At 36.3% G+C, this 13,480-nt stretch overlaps 1 protein-coding gene across 1 annotated transcript; it reads right to left on the reverse strand.

Moving 5' to 3' along the window:
- Positions 1 to 296: 296 nt before the first annotated feature.
- LOC132651107 (zinc finger protein 431-like) lies at positions 297 to 12,713 on the reverse strand. Its single transcript, XM_060376401.1, has 4 exons — positions 12,573 to 12,713; positions 5,016 to 5,142; positions 4,774 to 4,834; positions 297 to 3,153 (listed from the first exon to the last, which is right to left on the reverse strand). Exons 1-4 carry the CDS (start codon positions 12,711 to 12,713, stop codon positions 2,736 to 2,738), a joined length of 747 nt encoding a protein of 248 aa, XP_060232384.1. The 3' UTR covers positions 297 to 2,735.
- Positions 12,714 to 13,480: the final 767 nt, after the last annotated feature.

Consider the following 13,480-nt stretch of genomic DNA (forward strand, 5'->3'; position numbering starts at 1 on the left):
TCTCGATCTCAAGATATATAATGATTTAAGATATTTACAATACTAGAGACATGGATTGGCAGTGAAGTTCATTCCCAGAACCTAGGTCAGGTTTTTACAATGTTCTATAATTCCTGTTACAAGAAGTTCATAAGGTCTGTTCTACATGGAAACCAGAATGGACAGTAACATAAACTCAAAAAGACATACTGAAAGTAAAGCAAATTCTTAAACTAATATGTTTACTCATGAGTGTGTTGTGTAGGCATTCATTCCTGGAACTCAGGTGTTGAGGCATCTACACGTTTCTACAGAGTTTTTCTTCATAAAGTCCTTCATGTAATAGAAATCAAACATGTAGTTTTGAAGTCAGAGAAATGAATCCTCATTGTTGGAATCATTTGTGAATGTTTAGGAAAAGCAGCACTCTTGAAGAAGTATGTTACTTGGCGTGGGATTGATAGTTTCAACTGCATAGCATCTGTAATTGCCACTCTCTGCTTCATGCTGCAGGTTGAGGATGTGAGCTCTGAGCTTCCTGCTTTAGCCACCATGTATGACACTTGCGATTCCCATTTCACAGAGATCCCATATCCCACTGGATCCGTAAGGCAAAACCAACACATTTGGAAGTTGACATTGTGTTTTGTTACAGAAATAGCACTAATACACACACATAAATTTTATAACTGGATGATTTATTTCAAGTAATTGAAGAGAATTGAGAAATCTAAGAAGGTTACCTTACGGTTTAAATTCCTAGGCTTTTTTTCCATATCGACTTTTAATTGGAAACAAAAGAAGGATGGAAGGTCATAATGCATGAATACTTGTTAGAATTTTCCTCCCAAATAATCTCCTGTAATTGAATGCAAGTTAGTTGATCAAAAACCCTAACAAATCTTTTATCCTAACAGATTTTCTTGAGAATGAGTTATTTCAGGTTCTCAAAGACTACTGTGATATGCAAAGGCTTTAAGAAGTTGCTCACACACCAAAGCTTTTACTCTTCTATAACGGTACCATGAAGTGCAAAAGTTTACCATACTGATTGCATTCATAGGGTTTCTCTAGAAGATGACTTTTTCTTCTGATTTCAAAGACAATTCCATGAAAAGGATTTACCACATTGCTTATCCAGAGGGTCTTACTTCAGTATGTGTTCTTCTATGTATGTGAAGATAACTGCAGTAAGAAAAGGCTTTATCACATTGATTACATGTGTAAGGTTTGTCTCTTGAAGTTGACTTTGACATGCAAAATATGAAAGATTAATTTGTATGTTGGAACATGGTAAAAAAATTAATTCCTGTGTATTGCTTTTTAGATACCAGCCTCCACTAAATTTTAGAGTGACATTTTACATCAGGTGAAACCTTCAATGACATAAACAAATCCCATATCCCTAAATCATGACTGATTAAAAAATTAGTTGTAACACAGTACATATATTATGACTTTCAAGCTCAGAACCTCTATAACTTTCTGGTTTAATGGTTGGGTATTTATCAGAGATCAGTTCCCAAGAGTGTTATGTTACTAATCATTCAGTAGTTACTGGTGACAATAAATTTTTGTTATTTGCATTGACCTAGTGTTTGAGCTATTTTGGATTCAGCATACTGAAGAATACAAAGGCCTTACCATATTTCTTATATTCTCAGAATTTCTCTCCGGTATAAACTTTTATGATAATGAAGAATATAGATATGTACAAAGCCCTCATATTTTAACACATTTATAATATTTCTCTCGAGTAGGAATTCTTTCATGATGATGAAGAGTATACAAATGTAGAATAGCTTCACCATGTTAAATGCACTCAGTCTTTTTGTCCAGTATGAATTCTTTCATGAATTTGAAGATGATTGTGAAGAGCAAGTTTTACCACATTGGTTACATTCGTGAGGCTTCTTCCCAGTATGTGTTCTTTATCTCATAGGAGATTACTATTACATTGAAAGGCTTTATCGCATTGTCTTCTCTCCAGTGTGTACTCTTCAATGTACATGGATATTATTATGGCATTCAAAGACTTTGACACACTGGTTACATTAATAGGGTTTCACTGCATGAGGTGTTCTTGTTCAAGATGAATATTACATGAAAAGACTTTATGATATTGATTATATTCATAGATATTTCCTGCAACATGCATTTTTTATAATTAGGAGATGGCTGTGTTGTACAAAGGTGATGCCATACTGATTACATTAATAAAGTGTTTTTTTTTTCTCCAGGGTAAGTTATGTTTTCAGAAATTACTCTGAAATGCATACACATTATCACGTTGGGTACATTCAAAAGATTTCTCTCCAGTATGTGTTCTTTTATGGACTACCAGATGACTGTTCAGTGCAACGGCTTTACCACGTTGGTTATATTTATAAGGTTTCTTTCCACTGTGGGTTCCTTTAGGTCTTAGGAAATCACTGTTACATGCAAAGGATTTACCACATTATTACATTCATTAGTTTTCTCTCCAGTGTGAGTTCTTTTATGTATTAAGAAAACATTCTTGTACGCAAAGGCTTTACCACACTGGTTACATGCATAGGGTTTTTCTCCAGTGTGAGTTCTTTTATGTACGAGGAGATCACTATTATGTGTAAAGGCTTTACCACACTGGTTACGTTCATAGGGTTTCTCTCCAGTGTGAGTTCTGTTATGTAATAGGAGATTATTGCTCTGTGCAAAGGCTTTACCACACTGGTTACATTCATAAGGTTTTTCTCCATTGTGAGTTCTTCTATGTCTTAGGAGATGACTATTACTTGCAAAGGCGTTACCACACTGGTTACATTCATAGGGTTTTCCTCCAGTGTGAGTTCTTTTATGTGATAGGAGATTATTCCTCTGTGCAAAGGCTTTACCACACTGGTTACATTCATAGGTTTCTCTCCACTGTGAGTTCTTCTGTGTCTTAGGAGATAACTATTACTTGCAAAGGTTTTTCCACATTGATTACATTCATGGGGTTTCTCTCCTATATGTGTCCTTTTATGACTTAGCAGATGACTGTTATTTGCAAAAGTGTTACCATATTGTTTTGATTCATAGCGATCCTTACCAGTATGCATACTTTCATATATGTGGACATTCCTGGGATGTGTAAAGACTTTGTCATATTGAGTATCTTCAGGGGGTTTATGTCCACTATGACTGTTTTCATACCTGCAAAGATAATTGGCACATATGAAAGCTTTATGACATTCATTACACTGATGAATCTAATTGTCCATGTCATATAATTTTACAATTTGGTTTAAAGGTAAATAGGAATTACATCTTGAGTTTTCATCATTATTTTTACGTTCTTGGTGTTCTCCTTCTCTAGGGATTGTTTTGCATATTTGAAAATACCTGTGATAGTAAAAATTTTCACCTGGCTCATCTTTATATCATACTTTTTTCTATAAGATATTTTACCACAGATTTGTAGAAAATTGCAAGACCTCAGAGCTTTATCACAATGGCTGGATTAATAAATTTCCCTATACTGTGCTCCATGGTAAGTTGGCAAAGATAACTGTGACAAACAGAAGAATTTTTATATTCCTAAAACTACATTTTCTGATGTGTGATTTTGTGCGAATTCCTAATGAAGTTGAATTGATGTTTGTGTATATTGTGTGAAAGTGTGTCAATGTGTGTGAATGCTGATTGCTGAGCCAGCAGAGAGCTAAGTGCTGACCAGATTGCAGAATTGCTCTTTTTATGGCCCATTACCTGTCCTATATTTTGTAGACATTTGTCCATCCTTACTTATCTATTGTAAATAATAAAGAGCTGACAACTGATAGCAGGGGACAAAATGGAGACCAGAGCTTCTGAGTGAGAGAGGATTGCTGGGAAGAGGAAATCAAATGACAGGCGATTCACCAGCAGGACACTGAGGGTAACAGATGGACATGAACCTGAACAAAGAGGTACAGCTGGACATGTATTGGGACACTGTGCTAGGTTCATTTGAGTTAGGGAAAAAGAGGGTTCAGAATCTGCCTAAATTGCCTAAGCTGTAAAATATTAAAAAAGCCTTTGTGTCATTATTTGTACTGCTTGCATCTCTGAATACCCCATATAAAGCATAATAGGTATCACCTTTTAAACATCTACTCAAAATGGGGAATACTATATATTTTATTTGTTCTGGGTGGTACATTGTTTCTTTCAATAAACCTATACTAATATGACTTGTATTCAGTATGATATATGATAGACCTATTAAAAGAAAATTAATAAATGACATGGTTTTATGTTGCATTTACACATTTGATTTGTGTTCATCATAGACATGTGCTATAGGGATTATGGTTTTTCCACAACAACATTCTTGACTCTAAAAAACTGCACTTCTCACAAAACTTAGCAACATAACTATAAGTACATGAGTAATCCCAGCTTTACTATGGACTAGTTTATTAGTATAATGTTTTGGACATACTTTCATCACCTATTTAATGTGAATACCTTTGGCAATATCTAAATTATAGGAGATTAAACAAATTGCAGATTCTACCTTACAGTGTTAACAAGGCTATGATTTAAACATTGATCTTGTGTAAGGTATGATTTCCATGTATTCTTTGTTAGAGGAGTGCCTTGCAAACACACATCAAATACCTAACATGGAGGTACATGGTTTAGTAACAAGTTAGTAATCCTCAATAAATACACTTAAAACAGTTCATTGACACTGTTCTTTCTTTTTCAAATATGTCTTTAATATGTCTTCCAGGACATACTAAAATTTTCACAGAACCATATTCACATCAGCTTACAGATGAATATTACCTTGCATGTCTTCTAGAACTTTGACAATGCTCTTCAACATTATGACCTTCCCAATTATAACCTAAAATAGAGTAAAAGAAAATGTATGATTTATTATTGGAAATAAGGCTAAATTTAGGTCATGATATTGGTTCAATCAAAGAACCATTGACCTCCTTCATCTCCAGAAGAAATTACAATAGCGTCCCAATAATGAATATTTTCCCCATATATGAAAAAGTAAAGAAAATTAATTGCTCTACCTATAGCAGTGAGGTTCCCGTAGGTCTCCAGCATCACATCTTTGTAGAGATTCCTCTGGGAAGGATTCAGCAAAGCCCGCTCTTCTCGAGTGAAGTTCACATGCACATCATTGTAGGTCAATGTACTCTGAAATATCCATACATGTGTACAACAGAAAGCATGATACTTAGAATACTGGAAACATATACTTCATTTACAACATTTTCACAAAATTCTGTTGTTTCTTCTGCTTGTTTTCTGACACAAAATTTCTAATGTAATACCTAACTCCTTTCAGTAGGAAACTGTATAGTGAGGTTCACCTCTCTAATTTCTGTATCTTTTAATAAGGATATATACTTTCAAGAGAAATGCCAATTAAGAAAGAGAGAAAGTATAAAGATCAACAGTAGTAGGCCCACATAAGAGAAATAGTATAAACGATTCCTGACTCTAATAACAATGGACAAGCTGGGTGTATTTTCTGATGTCTTTAATTGCAAAATCATTAGGCGACAGAGTCAGGATTATCTCATAAAGCTGGATGCTATGCAATAAGTTCCAGGACACTCAGAGGTACATAATAAGACCCTGAATATTCTGCAAAAATTGATCAAACAAAAAAGAAAGAACTTAAAAATCTTCTTCAAGTTTCTACAAAGAGTTATACATTCTCTCCAGTTCAGTATATATGTCTAGAAACCTGAAGTGCCTCATTTTAAACTGTAACATTAGTATGATCTTGCTAAAATGAAATATATCATTGAACACTTACAAAGGACAGATGAAAATTTTAGCAATGTAAATGTTGATAATAATAAGCAACATGGGAGATGGAGGTATGGCTCGGTGATTAAGAACACTGTTCTTCCAGAGGACCCAGAGTAAATTCCCAGCACCCACATAAGAGCTCATAGCTGTCTGTAACACAAATATACTCAATAAAAATACTCAAAAACCAAATCCAAGAACACATCAAAGATATACATGATGAACCCATAGGCTTCATCTCAGGGATATAGGAATGGTTTGACATTCATGGTTCCATCAATGTAATCCACCATATAAACAAACTGAAAGTATCAAAAATCACATGATAATCTCATTAGATGAGAAAAAGACTTTGCAAAAATCCAACATTCCTTCCTGTTAAAAGACTTGGAGAAATCAGGCATGCAAGGAATCAAGCACATACTTAACATAATAAAGGCAGTAAAATGCAAGCTGATATTCAACATCAAATTATTTGAAGAGAAACTTTAAGAAATTCCACTCATATGAGGTACAGGACAAGGATGCCTCCCCTCTCCATATCTTTTTAAATATATTTCTTAATTCCTAGCCAGAGCAATAAGACAACTGAAGGTTATCAAGGAGATACAAAGCAGAAAGGAAGAAGTATCACTATTCAAAGATGACTTACTAGCATACATAGGTGACCCAAGAAATTCTACCAGAGAATTCTTACAGTTGATATACACTTTCCACAAAGTGGCTGAGAATACAATAAACTAAAATTTCACTAGCCCTTCTGTATACAAATGAAAGAAAAAATTGGGCTGAGAATGAAATTTGGGAAACAACACCCTGAACAGTAGCCACAAACAGTATAAAATATTTTGTTGTAACTCTAACCAAGCAAGTGAAAGACCTCTAAGACTAGAATTTCAAGTATTCAAAGAAAGAAACTGAACATATCAGAAGATGATAAGATCTCCCAAAATCATGGATATATAGGATTAACATAGTAAAAGAGCATTCTTTAAAAAACTTCAGTCTACAGGTTCAATCCATTTCCCAAAAACATTCCAACATAATTCTTTACAGACCTTGAAAGAGCAAACATTAACTTCATATGGAAAAATAAAATACCCTTGATAGCAGACCAATCCTATAAAATTGGAATAAGGACACAGAAATAAACCCACACTCCTACTGGAATTTTACTTTCAACAAAGATAAAATCATATAATGGGAAAAAAGACAGCATTTCAACAAATGGTGGTGGTGCAACTATATGTCTGCATGTAGAAAAATGAAAATAGACCCTTTGTATCACTCTGCAGAAACTCAAGTCCAAGGGGATCAAAGACCTTGACATAAAACCAGAAACTCTAAATCATTTAGAAGACAAGGTGGAGAAAAATTTGGAACTCATTAACACGGGAGATAATAGAACAAGAACAGCACAGGATCTAAGATCAACAATTCATAAATGGGATCTCAAGAAACTGAAAAGCTTCTATAAGTCAAAGGACACTATCACTCAAACAGCAGTCAACAGTTTGGGAAAATATCTACATCAACCCTACATCAGACAGAAAGATAATATCAAAAATATACAAAGAACTTAGGATATTAAACACTAACAAATCAAATAATCCAATTTAAAAATGGGGTTCAGAGCTAAACTGAGAAGCCACAAGAGAGGAATCTCAAAAGCCATAGAAGCACTTAAAATGATTGAAGTCCTTGGACATCACACAAATGGAAATCAAAATGACTCTAAGATTCGATCTTACACCACTCAAATGACTAAGATAAAAAACTCAAGTAACAACACATTCTGGTGAGGATGTGGAGAAAAGGGAACTTTCCTCCACTGCTCATGGGAGTGTAAACTTGTACAACTTCTCTGAAATCAATCTGGTACATTCTCAGAAAACTGGTAAGAGTTCTACCTCAATACCCAGCTATACCACTCCAGGGAATATATCCAAAAGATGGCCCATTATAGAACAAGGACATTTTTTCTACGATGTTCAGACCTGTTTTATTCATAACAGCCAGAAACTAAGGAATGGATAAAGAGCTTCTAGTACATTTACACAATGGAATACTACCCAGGTATTAAAAATAAGAAATCATGGAAATTGCAGGCAAATGGATTCAACTAGAAAAGATCATCCTGAGAGAGTTAACCCAGACATAGAAACACATAGTTTGTAAACTGATATTAGACCTATAGTACAGGATAACCCTAATACAATCCATATACCCAAAGAAGCTAAGAAACAAGAAGGGTCCATGGGAGGTTGCCAGAATGTCACTCATAATAGAAAACAGAACAGATAGAAGAAGTAGATAAAGAGAGCGAACTGGCCAGAAGTTGAAATGGGGAGGGAAACAAATGTGGGCATCAGATGTGGGAAGAATTGTAGTAGGAGGTGAGAGGGCTGAGAACAAGAAGGGAAACTGAGAGGGGCATCTCTTTGACAAGCTGGAGTCATTTGACAGGGAAGGTTCCAGAGAGGATATGGGTGTGACTCTCACTGAGACTCCTAATGGAGGGGCAGAGGAAAGAGACATGGAAACTGAAGTGACCACCTCCTATCAGACAGGACTAGTGGAGAGAGGGAACAACAACTGAATCACAAAAATCATGATCTAAAAATTACTCTGCCTACAAGAAGTTTAGGGATAATGAGGGAATAAAGATTGAGGGAAAGTCCAACCAATAATTGGGCCAACCTGAGACCCACCTTACACTAGAGAGCCAGCCAATAAAACTGTAAATGTTGCTTTACTGTACTTGTAGAAAAGAGCCTAAACATGCCTGTTATCTCAGAGGCTCCACCTAGCAGCCAATGGAGACAGATGCTGGGATTTGCAACTAAGCATGGGGTAGATCTCTGTTATCTTATGGAAGTACTAGGAGAAAGATGGGAGAACCTGGGGGGATAGAAAGCCACAAGAAGACCAACAGAGACAAATAATCCAGATCCAGGGCCGGGGGCTTACAGAAAATGTGACATCAACTAAGGAGTATGTTCTAAACCTAGTCCTCTTGAACTTATCTGTACTGTTCAGGGCTTGGTCCATGTGGTTGAATGGCAATTGAAGGGGACTGTTTCTAATATAAACTCTATTGCCTGCTATAGATCCTCTCCCCCTGTCAGGGGTGTCTTGCCTGGCCTTAGTGAATGAGGATATGCTCAGTCCTGACGTGACTTGATATGCTGCAATTGGGTGATACAGGGAGAGTAGGGTTCCCTTTTTCTGGGTGTGGAGAAAGAAGAATGAGGGTGGGTTGAAAGCAGAGGAAGGAGGGATTACCCGATGGATGTGAAGTGAAAAAACAAAGTAATTTCTTTAAAAAAATTAATACAATCAGAGAGAGACAGTGGGCTTGAGAGGGGATAAGGGAGGGGGCTATAGCTGGGATACAAAATGAAAGTAAAACATAAAAGAGAAAAAATAATATTTATACATTCTCTGAAAAATGCAGAGTGAAAACTGGCAACATGACCTTGACCATCAAATTAGAATGTTCAAAATGAACCCCCAAAAGTGTCATCAAGTTTTCATATAATATATGTCACAGCCTAAGAAAACATAGTCATATTACACACATACAAGTTTTTTTTGAAATAAATCTCATTGTTGTTGCAATATCTAGAACCTCTAGAAAATTCTCTGACAAGGCAGACCTTCAGCATGATGTGCCATATAGTAACAAATGAGGACATAAAGACGCATGTAACTTCAAAGAATACATACATACATACATTCTATTAAGCATTTTAATATTAACATTGGCAAAATATGCTGACAAAACAGAAAACATTGGGGGTACATCTTCCATCCTTGCACTTGTACTCAGAAAGCTGACACATGAGAATAAAGAATTCAAATGTAGCCTTGACTAATTACTAACATCCAAGCCAGGTTTGAAAACAAAAATCACCATCTAAGAAATCAGTCCCGAATTTTTAGTTCTCCCTTACTTATTTTAGATCATGAGCAGGATAAGAAATATCTGAGGCCAAATTACCACACAAATGACCTCTAGCTTAATTATTCATGGAGTCTATTTTCCACTGAAATCCTATCACCTCCCCTTCCTATGTATGTACACTCAACATTCTAAACTTCCAGGTCCTACAGGAAGTGCCAATTAAGGTTTGGACTTTTGCCATCTCAAGTCCTGAAACTTTCCACATTCCTCTAAAAAGAACATTCTCAGGTCTTTCCAGGAGCAAAGACACTTTTGATATAACTTTTTTTTTTTCTCCTAACTTACTACTGTGCTGCTGTGATTGAATCACCTAACCACAAACATCTCAGGTGATGAATGGGTTTACTTGTTTGGTCCTGTCAGATGACAGTCCATCATATTGGAAGCATAGGATAGAAATTCAAGTTTCAAGAAAACTTAGGCAAAAACCATGGCAAATATTTTTTCCTGCCTTGCTCTCGTTTCTTCATCGTCTCATGCTCAGCTAGCATTCTTGTCCAGCTCAAGGCTGCTGGCTTAGGGATACTGCCACCCTCAATTGACTATCCTTCTATAAAAATGTCAGTCAACACAGTCTCTCACTTTCACAGAAACCAGCCATTTTCTTATTACTTTATATATTTTTTCACTTTATATTCTTCTTACAGCTCGTAGTCCTCTTTTCTAGGTATCATCCTCCCACCCACTTTGCCTACTCCTCCTCCCCTTCTTCTCAGGCAAGGGAAGCCTCCCCATAACAACTCTACTCATCACGTTAAGTTGCATGCGAAATAAGTACATCTTCTTCCACTGAGGCCAGACAACACAGCCCAGTTAGGGCAAAGTGATTCATAAACAGGCAACTGTGTCCATGTCACACATAGTGCCCATTTCAAATGCTAGGTGACAGACATGAAGACAAAGCTGCCCATCAGCTAAATATGTGTAGGGTGCCTAGGTCCAGTCCATGCATGCTCTTTGGATGCCATTTTATGATGGCATGCTGCCAACTGAATTTACCATGTGAAAAAAATTCAGAATTCTCAGCAGGATTATGAAGATGTATTAAACACACAGACAAAGTATGACTTCTGTACTTACTTTACAATGACAATGATGAAAACTGTGCACAATTTTGTGAAAGAATTAAGAAAAAATGACAAGAATATAAGCCCAAATATATAGTCAAGATTTCAACAAGATACCTAAGGAAACTCAACCAAGAAAAAATGTGAAGTAGACCAATGTTACCTATGATTGTAAACACACAGAAATTAAATAAACACAAACATCACCACTCCCACAAAATAACTCAAAGTGACCCCTACACTGTTCAAATTACCTTCTAGATATAACTGATTCTTTTTCAAAGAAAGTCCCCATGCTCTAGACCTCTCTCTGTAAATGGAGGTCACCATAAAGGTGGGCTATGGGGCTATAGTTCATGGCCCCCTAATGATTGAAGGTAAACCCAGTCCTACTGATTCCCATAAACAAAACAATGTGAAATAGTAATTTTATGTCTCGTTCTTGCCACATGTATTTCAGCACAAGACATGAAATCTGTACTACGTGACTGCATAACAGCATGTACACTTGAGACATCTAACACCATGTATACTTGAGACATCTCTGCAACTCAGAAACTCCTTTTAACCATGGAATTGAGTTCCTTAAGTCACATCACTGTGGTTCCTGTTAGTGGAAAGGTAAAAGGATGATAATTAAATATTGCTGAAGTCTGATCCACATTTCTTCCTTGACACCATTTTGTACCCTATTTGTAAACTTGTAACATTTATCACAAAACAACTGAATAAGGAAACAAGGTTTAAAACTTCCAGAAACCTGACCTTCATTTTTTTTCAAGCTGTCTTCCTACTGCACACACAATAGAAAAATCACTATATCTCTCAAATGAGTAATTTTTAAAACTCTGTTGTTTATAGCCTTTAACTTGAGAATTTAGGAATTTTAACCAAGAGGAAAGCAAAGCCATGCATATGGAGAACAATAGATTGTGATCAATGTAAATTGAGCCAACAACACTTGTCTCAAATATTTTTCTAAGAATGAAGATGCAGCTATTCTAGAATATCCACCACCAGGAAGAACGTATGCCACACACAATTAAATGGTTAATTAAAAAAATTTTCTTTAATAGTACCATGTATCTAGTTCTAGTTAATGCTATAAGAGAAGATAGCCTAAAACTGATTTTGTACTCCATACATGCAGTCCTCTTTAAGTCTCTACTATGTTCCAGGTTATATATGAAACAATTTCAATATAGATTACAGAGTTCAAGTGTAGCCACTGAGCCACTTGAGCGATTTACACAACAAACATATTCTTAGAATGATTTATGTACTCCACTCTCCTAATACAGCAGGTCATTACTCAGTGACATGGTATAAGTGAGAGGTCTCAGAGGTTTCAAATTTTCAGAAAAGTAGAAGGCAGAAAATGTAAAAGCTAGGATGGGAAAGTTTGGCATAAGCTATGTCTTATCCTAAGTAAGCTTCTTAAGAAGTATAGCATATTGCACACTACCTGGGGAAAAATGGAAGGAGATGGGAAATATCTGAGTTGATCAGAAACACTCATACAATGGCATAAAACCATGAGGAGTCTAATAAAACAACACTGCACAAGGGGAACACAGGATCTCAAGAACATGATTTACCAAGACCACAGTGACTTTGGAACTGATGAGGGTATCTCCATGTGTTGCACAGAGCTGGGTTCTCAGAATCAGAGGCAAGCCCTCCTTAAATGCCCTGACCCTGAAGATCACCCTATTGCTGGTTTTAGAAAAACAAAAACAACAACAAAAAAACCACTGCTTTATTTTAAATACCTCAGAATCTGGGGGCAATCTCCCAAAGCCTAGGCCACAGGTTGTACTGGCACTGCCAAGCATATTTGAGGACTTTGAGAAGAAGTTAAATGATTCTACATACATGAGGCTCTTGGAGAAAGCTTTATTTGATAAGGGCATCCCTCAACACAATAGGGCTTTCCCTGTTCAATTGGTTTTCACTAGATGTCTTCCACATATGACAGAGCTATGCTTTTGGTTTTCAAGAAAAAAAAAAACTGCAACTTTATGGTACACCAGTCTTTAATTGCCCCAGGCTGACCCAGTCGGGAGTCCCTCACCCATGGGAGAATTAGGCGTTCAGATATCAGGTTAGACATAGGTAGGCGAAATGACAGAGACCACACCACGTAGTGTTGGTTTGGATCCACTTCACTTTACTAAAGTCAAGCCAACACTTATATAGTGATTACATAAAGAAGCACCTGAAGTTGACATATTTCCCAGAGCATTCAGACTTTTTACCAACAATATAAAGTTTACATTTTAACTGAAAGAATAACCTGGTAGAAGCAGTGTCTACAAAAAATCTTGGCCTAAAAGCTTTTAATCAAAGCAAATACAAAACCTTAAACTAGTGGTGTTTACGCAGTTTACTGCTACTAAATAGTGAGTGGAAGGCCAGGGGCTGTCATTGCTCTCTGAACCAAGTTGGCTAAAGATTTACAACCCCCCTAGAGTTAAGCACGGAGGGGAATTCCTCCTGTTTGTCTTGCTAAAGATTTAAAATCTTTCCTTAGAGACAAGATGCTGGAGCTAGCCTATCCGCAAAACTCATAGTACAATATAAAACTCTCTGACCTCCTATGTTTGCCTATCTTCTTTTTGCCTCATCATAAACACCTGTGTTTGGTAATGATGTTATAGTAGTTTTACCGCAGTGGGAA

This window comes from Meriones unguiculatus (genome assembly GCF_030254825.1).
Source record: "Meriones unguiculatus strain TT.TT164.6M chromosome 13 unlocalized genomic scaffold, Bangor_MerUng_6.1 Chr13_unordered_Scaffold_40, whole genome shotgun sequence".
NCBI classification, from domain to species: Eukaryota; Metazoa; Chordata; class Mammalia; order Rodentia; family Muridae; genus Meriones; species Meriones unguiculatus.